Here is an 18,169-nt window from a genome sequence, read left to right as displayed (position 1 = left end):
TAGTATTGCTTTAACCAAAAACTTCCTCCTCAAACACAAAGGAATACACACTTTCAATCTCATATTTAACTATTTGTGTCTATAAAGCAAATTAAAGATTGTTCCAATCTATTTTTTAGTTGTTCAGTATTCTAAAACTCTAAAGCACATTTTTCCACTGAGTAAAATCAAGCAATGCCAAAATTTATATCAATAAATAGAAATTAGTTTCCTAGGTAATCTAATGGAAAAAGCAACAGAAATATACAAAAAAAGTGGTCATTTGCTAGGGTTAAGAGGAATGTAAAAAGAAAAAGACACGTTTTCTCTAAGTCTAGCAATCTCTCAGTTGAACGTCTTTCTTCCGCTGTGTTGAGCCCAGCACTTTGAGCCATGCCAGGGGAATCAGCAGTGTTCAGAGGGCACAGTGTCAAGCAATACAGGGTGAGCGTTCAACTCACTACCAACATTCTAGAAAATAACCTGGGGGGGAGAAGAGAGGAAGAGGGGGAGGGAGGGAGGAGCAAGTCTAACTTGTAAAAGCTGTCTGCCCATATGTTCCTAGTTGGTCTCCTGTCACACTCACTGGCTATAATTCAAGGTGTCAGCCTGTCAAGAGGCTGGCAGCCAATTCTACCATATTTAGGAAAAGAGGCCAATCCACAAGTCCCTGCCTCATGATCCCAGCTGGCAGAGGTCAGCTTATCCAGAGCTGAGTCACTTTTTGACTTGAGGGAAGATGTCTTAGTTCTTACTCCTTCCCCATCTTCCTCCACAGGATAAATCCTCCCACCCCAAGTTTCTCAGGAGCTTTCTTCACAGTCTGACATCCAACAGATGAATTTCCAGGACCCTCCCAAGTACCCTCCCTCAGAGGCTCCAATGCTCAATTACTTCTACCTAGGGACAAAGGAGCTGGGCTGCCTCTAAGAAGATTGGCTCCGAGTGCAGATTCAAAAATCAAAGGTTCACAGTCAATGAAAAGTGCTCTCGTTACATAACATTACACACATAAATCACCTGCTAGATTGGTTCTGTATCTCCAGTAGACATCATTTGATAGGCTGTATTCTCCCAGAGAATAAAAAGCCATGTGACTAATCACATCACACCCCACCAGTTAGTCTGAGAGATAAGGTGATTTCTCTTGTCACAGAGATCCATCAGCAGCAATTAGTAACCTTCAGTTACTTCCTCCACAGAAATAATCCCTTTCCTGCCCAGGCAGGCAATTTCTCAAATGATCCTAGGAGAGAAAGGGTTAATGGCAGGTGGCAGGACTGACACAGAATAATATCTGCTGTCTCCCAGCAACTCTGGGAATCCAACAAAGGTTCGATGTGAAGTTTAACACTGATGGTGGTACTAGCTCATCAAGAGCCAGACCCTGCTAGTGCTCAACTTTTTGGCTCCAAATTCTACTCCACACATCTATGGTTTGAAACACTGAGGCAAACAACTCCTGAAGGTCCCTTCCCCAATACCACAGAGCCCTCCCAGGCTGAGTCCACACGAGGTACCATCACAGTGCTGTATCAAACTCCTCCAGGGGCTCTGTCCGGTCCTCTTCCCTGGGTTCAGGCTCAGGTCTGCCCTCCTGGTGCTGCTTCATTTGTTCCTTCACTTCATCTTCCAGGTCACGAGGGACAACAAATTGATCCTCTGGTTCCAGCTGAGTGGGGGCAGCAAAATAGCCTGTTTTCCTTTTGGGAGCTTCTGTGGCCACTTCAATGAGGTTCAGGCTGTCTTCTAGGGGCACAATGGAGCCATTGGAGAGTTTCTTTCCATATAGACAAGAAGTGGAAGGAGACTTCTGTAACTCCATCTTGTCTTTGTTCACTGGCAGAAGTATACCACTGTTCACACTGTTCTGTCTTCGGATCCCCAAACCCAACCCCCTAGCATGCTCCTCTGAACAGGGGCTGGAAGAATTCTTCAGGAGAGTAGGGGAGTTCTCAGGCTCTCGGCCTCGGCAGCAGTGGATGTCTACCTCTACTTCAACCCTGCTGCCATTGGTTATGACTCCTTCAACAGGCTGGTCATCGTCACTGTCCAGTCCATTGTCAGACTGGTTGCTGGAAAAGGTGGCACAAGAAGGCTGGCGCTGGAAAATCGCTGCAGAAGGTGCTGGATGCAGACTACAGCGCCTCTCAGGCCTGGGAAGCAAGCTCGCCTCCAGGCCCGCAGTGTTATGCTCATCAGAAGCCGTGGAGCCCACCTCACTGCTCACCTCTGAGGTGGACACCTCACTGCTCAACTCTGAGGCAATCCCACTACTAGAGGAGGGAGTGGTTGGCTTGGGGGCATCCTTGAGGGTTGCAGTTGAAGCAAATCCCACAGAGCCTGGAAGGGTGAGTCCATTCATTTCACAGGTACAGCCTTCTTCACCAATGTTCAAATAAACCACCATTGCCCCCACATTATCCTGACAACCATAGCCCTGTGCTAATGTGCACAGCTTCTTAGCAGCAGCTAATGGGTCTTGCACGTGGCGTACTGCACTGACAGCTTCTAGATAGGACAAGTATTCCCACAGTGCTTTGTTTCCCAAAATCAGCAACTCATCTTGAATGGTAAGTGGAGTGGAAGATATGTGGGGCTTGGGGAGGATCCATGGGTAGAGGTATGTACATCCCAGCATCCGGGTACAGCAGGTAACCCCATTCACCTTGTTGTCCTAGAGGTGAAAAAACACAAAGTCTAAGAAAAAGCAATCGTGATATGCAACTGGGGCTTTCTAAATCACAATGTATTCAGGGAGAGAACAGGGCCTGGCATGGGTTTTTGCAACCTCAAAGCCCATTCCCAATGAACACACTTCCTCTGACAAGGCCACACCTTAGAATCCTTCTCAAACAGTGCCACTCCCTGATGACTAAACAGTCAACTATATGAACCCCTGGGGCCATTCTTATTCAAACCACCACAAGAATGTTTAGTAAAATCAAGTTTATATGTAACATTATTTATCCTAGGAACACAATTGAACTCATGAATAAAGGTATAGAAGAATCTTAGACGCTGGAGCATTAAACATATCCCAAGGTTACTGAGCCTACAAGGGGGAGTCTTGTTGAAACTGACAAGAACAAATGGATCCAACAGATCCTGAGTGAGTCTCAACCAAGAGGAAAAGGAGTCTTCCTGGCTGCAGGTAACAGTGAGCACAATCATATTGATACCTCTTCACAAAAACAAACAAACACACAGAACCTCTAATATTTCCAAGATATTGATTTCACAGCTGCAGCTATTCTCTGAGTCAAGGGAAGACTATGCATGGCTTTATATGTATAAGAACTTGGCACAAGTGCTAAACTTTATTTTCTTCATATAAAATAGAAATAAAAGCACTTCCTTCATAAAGGTTAAAATATGAAGGCACAGTACTTGGCAAATAACATGTCTATGATTAAAATAAATACAAAAATACTTCACAGTTGTCCAGAAGCTTAGAAAAATCTAAACATTACTGCCTATAAAACAGGTTATTCTGTAAGAATAGAATAGTCAAATAAAATGTTGTCACCTATCTTCCATTTGTCCTGACTGAATGGTGCATTCTTAGTTCACAGCCTTCCCAGTAGCACCATATTGAGTTACTAGTTGACTGTGTGCTTCCTTGGTTAGAATCTAGAGTGGACAGTTCTTGTACACAATTCTGATAAAATAGCCAAGAAACAGGCCCTTTGATAACAAAAAAATGATGCTTCCCCCCTCTTATGTTTTCAAGTGTGTGTGCCTGGGTATGTATATGTATGTACACATCTATTCGTATGAAATAAGCATATAGACATGCAGGTGTCTGCTGAAGCCAGAAGAGGGCATTAGATCCCCTGGAGCTAGAGTCTTTGTGGGAGCTGGAATCCAAATTCTAGTCCTCATGATAAAACAAGTGCTCTTAGCCACTGAGTCATCTCTCAAGACTTTTCTGGCCTATGACTCCTTTAATCCCAGCAGTCAAGGGGCAGAGGCAGGCAGATTTCTAAGAATGCAAGGCCAGCCTGGTCTACATAGAGTTCCAGGACAGCAGGGCTAGAAAGATAGACCCTGTCTCAAAAGTAAAGCAAAACAGAACAAGCAAAACACACCAAGACTCAGAGCTAGGGAACACCAAGTGTACTTCTATGCAAGCCTGATGACTTGAGTTGGGTCCCAGAACCTACAGTGGAAGGAGAAAAGACTCCCAAATTTGTCCTCTTACATACCATGGCCGTATAGAGTTGTACACCCATATTCACATATCACACACACACACATACACAAACACACTCACACCATCAAACAACTTATCAGGCTTTCTCTATCTATCTATCTATCTATCTATCTATCTATCTATCTATCTATCTATCTATCTCACTCTGTGTGTGTGTGTGCACTTGAAGAAAAGGTAATGAATTTGAGGGAGAGAAAACATAGGAAGTGAGGGTACAAAGAGGAATAGAAATAATGTATAATACTCATGTATAAAATTTTCAAAAAAATTAAATTGGAAATTAATTTTAAAGGCTGAGAAAAAATGAATTACAAAAGCAAAACAAAAAAAAAAAAAGACTCAAGAGTTTTTGTTTTTTGGAAATTAATTCAAAATAGATCACAGGTCCAAATGTTTTATAGCTTCTATAGCTATAAAACTTCTAGAAAAATAAAGTAGACAAAAACATGAGTAATCTTGGGTTTGTCAGTGCAGTCTCAGATTTAACACTAAGAAACAAAAGGCAGGCAAAATTTTAGTCATTAAAACTACTCAGGACAGCCAGGTAGTGGTAGTACCTGCCAATAATCTCAGCACTTAGAAGGCAGAGGCAGACAGAGTTCAAGGCTAGCCTGGCCTACAGAGTTCCAGGACAGTCAGAACTACAAAGTGAGACCCTGTCTTGAAACAAAACAAAACATAACACCAACCAACAAATAAAACACACCTCAGGTCTGCAAGATCAACCTCAACAGGTAGAGGCACTGCTATGAGGCCAGGAGACCTGAGCTGGATCCCTAGAACCCACATAAAGGAGAAAGGAGAGAACTGACTTCAGAAAGTAGTCCTCTACCCTCCAAATGCAGGCTGCGCATACATACCCTCCCAATTCACAACATGCATGCACATGGAATAATAAATAAATGAGAAAAATTAAAATCCCCTTTTTACTAAAGCACTGGTTCTCAACCTTCCTAAATGCTACAACCCTTTAACACCATTCCTCATGTTGTGGTGACCCCCCCAACCATAAAATTATTTTTGTTGCTACTTCATAACTGTAATTTTGCTACTATTATGAATCATAATGTACAACAAGTTATGAACTGCTATGCTAGAGGCACTGTTTAGAGAAGCGAAGGATAAACTACAGACTGAGAAATATTTGCTGAAATATCTAATAAAAGACTTCTTTCTAAAATACACAAAGAAATCTCTTAATACTCAACCACAAACTAAACACCAATCCAATTTAAATTGGGCACAAGATATGATTTTTTTGCAGTAAACAATATTTATATATAATTACTAATTGCAGAAGCAAAGGGTTATGCTAATTTCAAAAAGAAGGGAAACTATGAATAGCTGCTCGACACTTTGTTATAAAGAAACAACACAAGAACAAGAATTGTGTGCAGTAAGTGGGGAACAAGACTGTGAATCTGCATTTCAGCAGCTTTACTGAGAACAACAAAGCCAGATGAACTGGTGATCCACTGTTTGAATAGAAGCAGAGGATCTGTTTCCTCTCGTGACCTTTTCCTCTCATACAGCTTTCAGTAGATCTGCGGAGAGGACATGATCGGCAGAGAGCAAGAGGTACCTCTGTTATGATGGCTTTCTGGTCCTTCACCCTCTGTGCCTCCTCTGGGTCATGCTCCAAGCTGAAGACTTTAGAAAGAGGTATTGGCTTCCCACCTCGGCACAAGACAGCTTGGCATGTGCCAACATTGGCTACAGTCAAGCTAAAACTACTTGTTGGGTCAGCAATGTCAGGTCGAATATAGCACAGGAGAGCAGAGGAACCCAGCTTCTGGCCAGCCATTCCCAATTTCCTGTGTAGGAAGAAACGAAAATGAAGACATAACACCTAGTTTTATGGTGAACTACTCACCCTTATCTTACACGGCAAATACGTGTGATGGTGGTGGTGAGGAGTCTAGCCTACCACTTTCAGCTACAAAGGCTGTAAGGGGTGGAGGGTTATAAGGCACAATAGAGGCCTCTTTCTCCACTGTTTCTTTGTCTGTCCAGAGATATCCTCATTGTGGAGCTTTCAGACTTCAGCACATCAGATGCAGATAGGGGGCCTGATCACAGATTACAATTAAGCAGAATGTGGGGCCTGGCTCCAACCATAGAGCTCCTGATTTGGGGCAAGACGCTGGCCCAGCATGTCTAACAAGTTTCTAGTAAGAATGCTGAGAATGCTGGGAAACACTTTGAGAAGCACCTGGGTTGTAAGTTCCTTGAGAGAAAGAGACCGAGTATCCAGCATCCTAGAGGCAATGTAAACACAGCAGATACCATCAGAAGAATCTAGTTCCAAATTTCCTTTTCATATTTGTTGACTGTAAAATCCCAGCAAGTTCTTTCCCTAAGAAATCAAACTGATAAAATCCTACCTATTTGACTTGTTTTGAAGACAAGGATGAAAACTGTAAGGTATAGTACTTGTTTCTTGGCAGATACAAATTTCAGAGTTCCCTTTTCCAAACTGTTAGTCTGCCAGTGTCTAGCTCAATTCTACTGAAAAAGAATGAACGTCTTTTCCAACAGCCTGTTTTTGAACATGAAAGATTAAATCAGCTCCAGCTACAAGTTGTTCCAGTCTTGACTGTTCATGTTTATAATCTCAGCACTCTGTATCCTTTAGGCCACCCAACTGAGGTGCAAGGCACTCTCTGTTACTACGAGATTCTCAGGAGTTGGGATGCCAGGGTTTTGCTTGTAAATGGCTTAGATGTTAATGAGGAAGAAACGTTGGATAAATCCCAATACTAATTATTCTAACACACAAATCTGACAAGTGTTTGTTGGCCTTCTGTAGGTTATCAGCTAACTGGATAATCTTAGGAAAGCATACAGCCTTCTTCCCCTAAATGCTCACACGCAGTCAGGCATATGACCTTTAGCATTATTGTGCTAGCCTTCCAAGAGGATTAGTAAGAGTAGGCAAATGACTCCACCGGTTCCTTAAAGAAGAATGACCATCACACTCCGCTGATGCCAAGAGAACATGGTACAGAAAGGGGTAACTCCTCTCTGATCCTGGATCTGTAAGAATGACCCTCAACTTCTGAGATTTACTTTCTAGAAGCTAGGGACTATTCAACCCACCTGCTTACCTGTGAGATACCAAGAAGGTGTTGGCCATGAAAACCGTGTCATTTGTTGAGTGCTGTACTTCTTCCAAAAGCACATCTGCCATTGTACACTGTAGCAAACGTGGGAGTTCTTCATTCCGGTCCCCATCAAACATGCCGTACACAGCTCCTACACCCTCTGCAAAGTTATCCATAGCCAAAGCAGACACACAGAGTCTGGAACAAAGATGAGAAACATAATCACAAAAGAAGATTACTAGAAACTTTTTTTCTTCAGGAAGTTTCTTTTAAAAAGTATTAATTGAAGATGAACAGGCATCATGGTGAATCTATGTCCATAAGAAGGAAGCTCCTAGATAAGACAGTCAGGCAGCAGCTAACAGAGAGCATCCTAAGGCAAGGGGATTCAGGCATATTCACAGGCAGCACACGTTAAAGTTTGCAATGCTATAAAAAGCTGGAAAGATACATTTTTTTCTTGTCATGGTGACTAAGAACTCATTTTGTCAATTTCCTTCAGTGAAAGACCATTAGAGCACACCTTCAGATAAAACTGGTTTTATTCTCCAAGCTCCAAGGAGAACTGAGACAGAAGGTATTGAAAAAAACCTTAGTATAGAACATGGGCTTTGGCTGGACCATTCTGAGGACGTCTACAGGAGCAGAGGATCATCTCAGATTGGGGGCAGTCGAAAATCAGTGCTATTTATGACTGAGCCTTGCTATAAATCTCACTCATAGGAAAGGAAAATTCCATAAGAGAAGTATTAAGAGGTATTTAGTACTCTGTTGGCTACATGTGGCTTTAGAAGGATCTTATCTCATGTTGAAGTTCTGAGACTTATGATGGTGAGACAGACAGGACAGCACAGTCTAGCGGTGAGCAGCAGAGCAGGCCTAAGAAGCCATGGATATCTCTCTCTCTCCAGTCTCCAGGGCAACAGACTCACTTATTCCTCTGCCCTGCCATCTCAGCCAGTCCATGGCTCCAGAAGGTTGATGTAACTGTAGAATCTGTGGTTGGCAAAGGTTTCTGATCAATTTTCAGTGTTGTGATATGGCTGTGGGAGGTGAAAAAGGGAAGATTAAATCATATTCTTTTCTGTATTTTTATTAGAACTATCATAACAATAATGCATTTTTTAGAAAAATCCTCTTTTGACACACTAAGATACGTTTCCAGAAAGAATGAATCAGAGTGGGATGAACTTGTGGCTTTAATGTAGGAGAATAGAAAGTGGTAAGAAAAACAAAAGCTAAATATAGACTCAACTAAGATATCAAAAAGATCTCTACGCTTTTATTGTCTACATTTTTAAGCAATATAAAAGATCTTGAAACAATACATATTATCACTTAGATGTTAAAATGTGACTTCTGCCACCAGACATCTATGCCTGCCATGTAAAATGATTTGGTGTATAGCTCAGAAGAAATGAACCAAAGATGGGAATCTAGGAGTTTTCTGGCCTAATCCACTTTGTTCCTTCAATTAACTGAGATTTCCACAGTCTAAAGATGACCCACTGACAGCTGAACATACGGATTCAGTTTCAGATGTTTTTTTACCTAAACATGTCCAAAGTCTTGTGTTCCAGAACCAGATTAGTATTTCCTGTCAGATCAAGGTCTTGTAAAGTAGCAGGCAGAGCCTCTGGAATTAGTATTTCTGTCAAATCATTGCAACTCAGATCTACAAACTGGGAAGAAATAGAGAAATCAAAAAAAGAGTACTATTACAATCTCTATTCCCAAACACTCAACCTTCCCTATATCCTCATCAATTGGGAACTTATTTCTTTCCAGGAATGAATTAAGTATACTCAGATTTTAAAGTAAGCATATGAGAACAAGACCCACTCTTTATCTCTGAAGAAAAGGGGATTCAGCCATATTCATGGGCAGCACATATTAGCTTTGCAAAGCTATAAAGATATCTGGTCGTGTTGTTTAAGCAGTAGTTTTGTTAATATTCTTCAGACGAACACATCTAGAGCACCTGTGGTTAAAGTTGGTTGATTCTCATTACAGCAATAGGGAATGCTCACCTTTGGGGTATATAGGGAAGAAGGTATGGGAAAGGACCTAATATAGGATTAGGGCTTGGCCATTTGAGGGAGGGTCTAAGAAAGTAGAGAACTGTACCCTATTTAGGACTATCAGAAAGCAGCAGTCACACAGTTCTGTTTCTCAATGAATCTTCCTGGCAGGGAGGACAATGAGCTCAGGAGAAAGTCTTGAGAGGGAAGCCATCTCATTCATACTCCTTACTTCTTTCTTTCAAGAAAGGCACCTCACCCTACCCTTGCCATTCTGCAGTGGGGATGTCAGGCTACCTCATCCAAGTACCTGAATCTGAGGCAGCTGCAGGATCTCCGGGAAAATGCTGATGTTGTTGGCATGTGCGACAAGGGTGTGCAGCCTTTTGCAGTTTGCTATGGTTGTGGGAATAGCTTTCAGCTTGTTCCCACTTAGATTCAGTTCTTCCAGTTGCTCCAGCTTATTTAGTTTGCTGAAAAAGAAACATCAAAACACCATGCTGCGTCAGAAAAGAGCAGCTGCCAGGTTCCACTGTTTTCTAGCAGCCACGATGTAAAGACAACTTGGTTTACTGCAGAGAACCTAGTGAGAAGGGGAATAATCAGTTATCAGCCATGCTCAGTTCACCATGGCAACCAAGCCTGCGACCTGTCAGCACTACAGCTATTCAGCACTCGGTTCCGAGGCGGGCACTGCCCTTGTTTTCCTTATAGAGATGGGCATAAGCGTCTTGTCTGATTTACTGAAAGTCCATGAAAAAGCACTGGCCTGTTGTGGAAAGCAAAGGCCTTCCTTGCTGCAGCACTAACAAGGCTGCAGACACGGTGAGCGAGTGAGCACGACTGTGTCCGCTATAAACTGAAGAGGCTGAGCTGAGTTTGCTCACTGCAGTTTTACACTTCTGTAGGTACCAACTGGTAGCACCCCGCCAATAACCACCAAGTTCTTGTACACAGAGCACCCTGCTTGGGGCAAGGCAACTATTTACACCACTCTGATTACAAAACTCTTTGCATGTTAACCAAAGTATCCTAAGCCTAATGTCTCCATTAACAAACTTCTCTAATTTCTTTGGAAACAATAAATGTATAAAGTTTGGAAAATAAATCACCAATAGTACTAGCAATCTGAAAGAATTACTATTATTAATTTCACAAAACTTCCTACCAGATTTCTCAAAATGTTTTTCAGACTTTCTTTCTTTCTCACAAATCTTTGTGTTTGCCTGCATGGCCCACAGAGGCCAGAAGTGGACAGATGGCGCTGCCATGCACGTACTCGAAACCAAACCCAAGTCTTCTGCTTCCAACTAGTAAGCCACCTTCAGTTCCCCAAACTACTACTTTGTATGAATTCTCCATCTTATCTTTCTAATACATCACAGTTTCAACTGCTAGGAAATTTATACTTTGCAAGTGCACTTGCTCACAAGATACACACCTATACTACACAGAAAAAAAATCGCATACATTTAATAAGTAGACTTAGAAAATATTATGATAATATATGTACATTTAAAGAAACTGAAAATAAAGACAAATTTTAAAATTGTGTGTGTGTGTGTGTGTGTGTGTGTGTATTACTGCGGGTGTGTGTGCCCAAATAGAAGCCAGGAGTCCATATTGGGTAGCTTCTTGTTTGGGTTTTTTGTTTTGAGACAGGGCTCCACTACACCTGAAGCTGAACTAGCTGTCCTGCTTGCCCCAGAGATCCTTCTGTTCCTACTTCCCCAGTGCTGGGACCACAGCTGAATACTCTACTACAGCTGGGTTTTATGTGGAGTCTAGTAATCTGAACTTAAGATAAGTACACACAGCAAGCACTTTACCAACTGAACCATCTTACCAACAACTCCCCAAAATCTTTTAATCCAACTATTATAAACAGTCACATAATGAGTACTATTTAACAAAATGCTAAATTCATGTAAAAGGCATTTACAAAGACTTGGGTATGATGACAAATGCATACAACACAGTATCTCCATGGTGACATGTGTCTTTTTAAAAAGCATTCCCATCCTTCATTGTTTTTCTTTTCTTACCTCAGCCCCACCCTGAGACAGGGTTTCTCTGTGTAGCCTAGGCTGTCCTAGAATTCACTCTGTAGACCAGGATGGCTTTGAACTCAGAGACCCACCTTCCTCTACCTCCCAAATGTATGCTACCACTGCCTGGCATTTTTTTATTTTCATTTTTTAATGTGCACTGGTATTTTACCTGCATGTATGTCTGTGTGAGGGTAACAGGTCCCCTGGAAGTAGAGTTATAGAGAGCTGTGATCTGCCATATGGGTACTGAGAATTGAGCCCAAGTCCTTTGGACAAGCAGCCAGTACTCTTAACCACTGAGCCCTATTCTTCTCTGTTACATTTCTCTCATCCTAAGTTCTTCTGACTTGTAAACAGAAATACCATACTTGTTGGGATTCTGTAAACCTCACCCCTCAATTACCTGGCAGTAGCCAGGTATGCTCTGCCCCAGTGACCTAACACTATAAAAGGAGCTGCTTGCCCCCCCCCCCTCACTCTTGCCTCTCTTGCCTCTCTAGGCCTCTTGCAGCCTTGCTCTCCCACTCCTACCCTTCCTCTTCCCTTTCCCTTCCGCCCTCTCCCTCCATGTGCTCATGGCCGGCCTCTACTCCTCTATTCCTCTCTCTCTGCCTCTACCACCCTCTTAACTCTCCCATGACCTGAATAAACTCTATTCTGTACTATACCATTGTGTGGCTGGTCCCTCAGGGGGAAGAGATTCCCAACATGGGTCCCTCAGAGACATCTCCCTTGCTCCCAGGCCTCACTGTACCTCCATGGGCCATATGTCCCCAACTCTCTTCATCCTCCTTTTCCTAGCATTGGTGCTGAAACCTGGGATGTCATCTTTTCACAACATTGGTGCCCCAGGACTTTTTCTTTCAGTGACTTTTCCTTTCAATATTCATATCCTAAATCAGCTGCTTAGTGAGTATACAACTGTGCCTGGTGAGTCATTGGATAAAGAAAGGAAGGCACTTGTTGCCAAGCCTAACTACCTGAATTTGATCCCTGGGACTCACCTGGTAGAAAGAACAAGCCAATTCCTACAAGATGGTCAGCAGGCCTAGAATAAGAAACTGTAGAATGTTCTTCCCTACATGAGACATACATATCATATGCCTGTCACCAAGACTTGGGGGATCTGCTGAAGAGAGGGCAGAGACAGGAGCCAGAGGTAGTGGGAACATCAAGGAAACAACGTTTTCTAGACAAAACATATGATCTCACAGCAACTACCACACTATACACAAGGCTCAAGCAAGATAAAACTCCAGTATCGAAAGGGCAAGGTGGAAAGAAATTCCACCACTAACTGAGGAGCTACTGGCATTTGGTAGCCAGTAGGAGAGTCAATTTGCTTTAAAGATGTGACTGATATTAGGACAAAAACACACCAGGACAGGTATCCCCATCCCTAAGACTATTTGGGCATAGAGTTGATAGGGATTTAAAAAGAAATCACAAAATTGGGTGGGACAAGATTAGAGGGTGGAGAGAGTAGCTATGAAGAAGTTTGGATATGTATGAATATGTTCAAGATATACTGTGTTAAAGATTATAAATACCGTTAAAGCCAGCATAGTAACCCATGCCTTTAATCTCCGTACTTTAGAAACAGAGGCAGGCAAATTTATAGTTTACATATTGAGTTCCGAAATGTCCATAGCTACATATTTATATATACGTATTATTTTTTGGAGACAGCAGGGGAAGAGAAGGAATGATAACAAAGTATAATGACACATGTTTATAAAGACGCCACAGCGAAACTTGTTAGTCTATACACTAACCTAAAAACCTTAACAAAGAAAATATTTTGTTTTTTTAAATTTACTTACTGATTAATTCATTACATTTATTTATTTTATGTGCATTGGTGTTTTTCCTGCACGGGTGTCTGTGTAAAGGTGTCAAAACCCTTGAGCTAGAGTTACAGACTGTGGCCCGCTGTTATGTGCATGCTGGGAATTGAATCCAGGTCCTTTGGGAGAAGAGTCAGTGCCCTTAATTGCTGAGCCATCTGTCCAGCCCCAGAAATTTTTTTTTTTTTTTTTTTTTTTTTTTTTTTTAATGATAGCATTTTAGGAGTGGGTATGAGGAGCAGGGCCTTGTGCATTCCAGGTTTATTTTGAACTTGATATACAGTTGAAAATGGCCTTTATTTCTGATCCTCCTGCTTCTATCTCTCAAATCCTGGGATTATAGGTGTGTGCTACTGTAACTGTCTTGTGCAGTGCTGGGGATGGAGCACACGGCTATGCGTACTAAGCAAGAACTCTAGCAACTGAGTTACATTACCAGGCCCAATTTTGTTTTTAAATCAAATGTATTTTGAAATATACTTATTCTTCCATGGTTACTGTTTAAACCTTGACTTGAGAACTCTCTCTCTCTCTCTCTCTCTCTCTCTCTCTCTCTCTCTCTCTCTGTCTGTCTGTCTTCTTTAGTTACAGATCTTTAGCTATTATTCCAGTACTTTTTAAAACATTATGTTTATTTATAAGTCTGTGTGGATGTATGCCCACCTGTGCAGGTGCCCTCAGAGGCCAGAAGCGGGAATTAGATCCTTTGGATATGAGTGCTGGGAACTGCACTTGAGTTTTCTAGAAGAGCAGCAATCACTCTTAACCACTAAGTCATCCTTTCAGTTCCCAAACTGGGATCCTCGGTGTCTTGTATTTATTTGTTATGCTGCATGGGAAGTGCTGAGACCAGAGGTTAACCTGTGACTGACAGCGCCTTTGACAAACCTCTCCTCTCCAAAAATATTCACATTAGGATTCGTGACAGTAGCAAAATTAAGGTTATGAAGTAGCAATGAAAACAGTTTTATGGCTGGGGGTCACCACAACATAAGGACCTGTATTAAAGGTCACAGAATTAGAAAAGTGAGAACCGCTGCTAGATGCTTGTCTGTTTCCCCAAACTGACTGTAGGTTCAAAAACAGAAGCACACACAAGTGACACGCATTACACATTTTATACAAGTACATATAAAGAATAAACTATTAGACAACATATTATATAATACAGTGCTAATAAGAAAAACTTAGAGATTTAAATTTTATTTCATAACTCTGTACTTTTCTGGGTAGTATATCCTCAGATTATTATTAAATAATTAAAACAAAAATCAAACACATTTTAACTGCAATTTCTTTGGTTATTTCCCCTTAACCAGGGGCAAATTAAGCAAGATTTTCCTGCTGAGCTAATGAAGTCACAGCACCAGCACGTGCAATGTGTCATAGTTAGATAGTTAAGCTGTAAAGCAGTCTGTGGTTCACACTCAAATGACCACACTTTGCATTCACTCACCTTGCAGGAAAGGTCTGTAGCTGGTTGTTTGCAAGGTGCAGAACTCGAAGGTGTGGGTGCCCAACCAAAACAGGTATGCACTGATCTGTCAGAAGGTTGTTGGTCAGGTACAGCAGCTGCAGCACACTCAGACTCTCCTCTCCAGCACACGCTGAAGGCAAAGACTCCAGACTATTTGCAGATGCATTCAAGTACCTGAGACTGACAGAACATCATTCCCTTTGAGTCTGTTGCCTTCTTATGTAGAAACCATCATGCCCTTGCAACACAGAATGCTGCTACCAAGCTCCCAAAGTCAAGAGTCATTTCCTCCAGGAAGTATTTTCTGTATCTATGTAACTCAAAACCAGATGGCAAGAAGAAACATAGGCATGGTTATTTTTCTAGCATTCTATGATGGCTGCATACAAAACTACCTGTTCCCATCGCCAAGAACACCATTGGCTACCACCATAATATACATCTGAACTATAAAGATAACCTTCAAATTTTTTTGTCTCTTTGTAACAAATCATTATGTATTTAACTAGTCCCATTAAACTGATGGTGTGTCTACATAGAGCGTTTACACTTTTGTGCATTTATTATTATAGACACTACAATAAGAATTTTGGACTCTTATCCAATTATCTTAATAGGGTACAGTTCTAAAAGCAGAATTTATGGAAAAAGGGAATACATGGTTTTTAGTGGCTTTTAAAAATATACTTCCTGAGGTTCAGAAAAACTATATCAAATAGCAATTGTGTTGTTTCTTGGCATTTTGGCTAAGATTAAGTCCAAATTACACTTACACAAGAATGTAATCCATATTTTTATCTACAGTACCATACATCAATTTAATCTTTGTCAGACTAACAAATAAACCATGATATAATGGTATAATATTAATAATGGGCCAAATACAATGTTATAAACACAGAAAAGCCTCAATGAAAGGAAACATCATTAAACTTTTGTCTCGTGTGTGTGTGTGTGTGTGTGCGTGTGTGTGTAGACAAGAGAACAATCTTGAGCGTCATCTTCAAAAAATGTCACCCATGGGATGGTGACATGGCCTAGAAGGTAAAGGCTCTTTCTACCAACACTGACAACCTCAGTTTGATCCCCAGAACCCACAAGGCAAGAGAGAACTGACTCCACAAAACAGTCTTCTGACCTTCATATGTGTACGACAGTGCATGCATAAGCATACTTGTACGCATATACAAACAGAATAAATGTACCTTCTGAGATGGGGGTCTCTCATCAGCCCAGGGGCTATCAATTAGGCTAAACTGACTGGCCAACAAGCCCCAGGATTCCTTATGTCTCTGCCATGCCTGTACCAGAACAATAAGCACACACTACCATGCCCTGCCATTTTACGTGAGTTCTGGGTAACTGAACTCAGATCCTTATGCCTGTGAGGAAAGCACTTTACCTACTGAGCCCCCCAGTTTCAGCTCCTGTGTTATTAAATGCACATGCTTCACGATCAGCATTCTAGTGAGCTGTTACGTTTGTGAGGATCATGTGTGTCAGTTCAGACAGCACTGCATTAAGTAGATGGCTTCTTAATTATTTTCAGTCACTTAAGACTACATTCTAGGTTATGTTACGAAAGACTACACTTGTTAACAATTTCAACACTTCACAGAAACATGCTCAAAAGACGGTTCCCCTCAAACAGTATTGTTTCTTTTTTCTTTTTTTCTTTTTTCCTGTTGTTGTTTTTTTGCTTCTTAAAGATTCTATTTTGAGGAATATCCAGCTAGGACTATTATGAATTAAGAAATACATAAGCTGAACAACAGGAAACAAGAAACCTGTGGACTCCGTCTGTTGGTATGTCTCACAGCTGTGAGCCTGTGTCAAATCCCTGCTCCTTATCTGTTTCTCCATCTCTACACTCCCTTCTTATACTGTAGACACTGCCATTACAATATTCCTGGGCTAGGGTTGCTGAACTGTAGAACAGTACTTACTATGAGCAATACTCTGAACTTAGTCCCTAGCACCACAAAAATAGATAATAAATAAATAAATAAATAAATATCTACTTTTTCTTTAAAGATGACATTTAGGTAAGCCTGATTATAAGTATTAAAACAGGAAGACAGACCATCTACTTACTAATTTACAACAAGATGGCAAACAATACCTTCTAGAAGGATATTATGTTCAAATTCATGTTTTTCAAAGCAGGTGACTAGTGTTCTAGAAGTCAGGAAAATATAACTCAGGAGACTGATCAAGCTTGAATGAAACTGACTTTAGTAGTGTGGCCTTTTTCCTCATTGCACAGCTGAAATTCATCAAAGGCTCCACTTGAAGCTATTTCTCTCTGAATACAGTGAAACCCCGAGTGTCCCCAACCTGCTGAAACCATTTACCACTTAAATAATTAAGTATTGAATAGTTACTTCAACTTTCGAGCTTATTGTGAAACACATATTTTCTACCATAAAAATTTGCACCTAAGTGTCTGTGCAGAGTTGGAGTACCAAGTGAGCTGTTACACACAGGTCACTTGGGGCAGGGCGGGGTGGGTGGGGAGGCAATGACTCTGCTTTGTAGCACTCACTTTAAGGCCTTGGAGAAGAGCGTGTCTGGTAGCCTGGAGAGAGTGTTATGCTGGATATCCAGTACCTCGAGAGGAATGTGCTCCACCAGTGCCGGAAGGACATGGATGTGGTTGTGTCCAACCATCAGTTTCCGAAGACTCAGACTACTCAGAATTCTAAGAAACAAAAGCTTACTTCAATCCTTTGTAAGTCTGTTATAGGCCAGTTAATTAAAATCAGTCAAGGAACCTATTTTTAGAATATGCAACCACTGACAAGTGACTGAACCAAGTAAGTTGTCACATATATCACCTAGCACACACCCAGAAGTCACAGTGAGATCTTTAGTACAAGCAGCACAGAATCTAAACTGGGGGGTCAAATGACCCTTTCACAGGGGTCACCTAAGACCATAAGAAAACACAAATATTTACATTATCATTTATAACAGCAGCAATGGCTATGAAGTGCTGGGATAATATTGTGCACTGTGTAAAGCCTGTCTTTGTATTCTTCAAATGTTGATTTCTATGCCAGCAGAGCGCTGAGGACGGCCTGGACTTTGGAACTGTCTGGACTTAGGCACTCTTATTTTTATGAAGCATCACCTGTCTCAGTGTTTTGTAAACATTCTTCTGCATCACTTGATGGGTTTAATAAAGAGTTGAACGGCCTAGAGCTGAAGTAGGACAGAACAGGTAGAACATCCAGAAAGAGACAGGAATTGTGGAAAATAATCAGTTGTGTTAATGGGAGAGGAAGAAGATTCGCCAGCCAGACAGGGAGGAAGGAACAGTTGCCCGGACTGAAGAGAGGTAATAAGCTACATGGCAGAATGTAGATTATAATAAACAGGTTAATTAAGTTATACAAGCTAATTAGAAACAAGCCTAAGCTATAAGGTCTAAGCATTCATAAACAAATATAAGTCTCTGTGTGATTACTGGAA

General features: G+C 41.4%; 1 protein-coding gene across 1 annotated transcript in view; it reads right to left on the bottom strand.

The window, feature by feature from the left end:
* Window positions 1-1,381: 1,381 nt before the first annotated feature.
* The window catches only part of PHLPP2 (PH domain and leucine rich repeat protein phosphatase 2), a gene marked incomplete at its 5' end in the record, with an annotated part of 67,484 nt that continues 50,696 nt past the window's right edge, over window positions 1,382-18,169 (bottom strand). Inside the window, 8 exons of the mRNA XM_080937302.1 lie at window positions 1,382-2,656; window positions 5,778-6,009; window positions 7,303-7,497; window positions 8,232-8,342; window positions 8,851-8,981; window positions 9,631-9,793; window positions 14,675-14,875; window positions 17,241-17,396. Of these exons, the coding sequence (XP_080793428.1) occupies window positions 1,502-2,656; window positions 5,778-6,009; window positions 7,303-7,497; window positions 8,232-8,342; window positions 8,851-8,981; window positions 9,631-9,793; window positions 14,675-14,875; window positions 17,241-17,396 (2,344 nt within the window). The 3' untranslated portion in view covers window positions 1,382-1,501. The remainder of the gene's footprint in view (window positions 2,657-5,777; window positions 6,010-7,302; window positions 7,498-8,231; window positions 8,343-8,850; window positions 8,982-9,630; window positions 9,794-14,674; window positions 14,876-17,240; window positions 17,397-18,169) is intronic.

Source organism: Micromys minutus, assembly GCF_963924665.1.
Source record: "Micromys minutus genome assembly, chromosome: 24".
NCBI lineage: Eukaryota > Metazoa > Chordata > Mammalia > Rodentia > Muridae > Micromys > Micromys minutus.
This window is presented reverse-complemented; position numbering and strand designations above follow the sequence as displayed.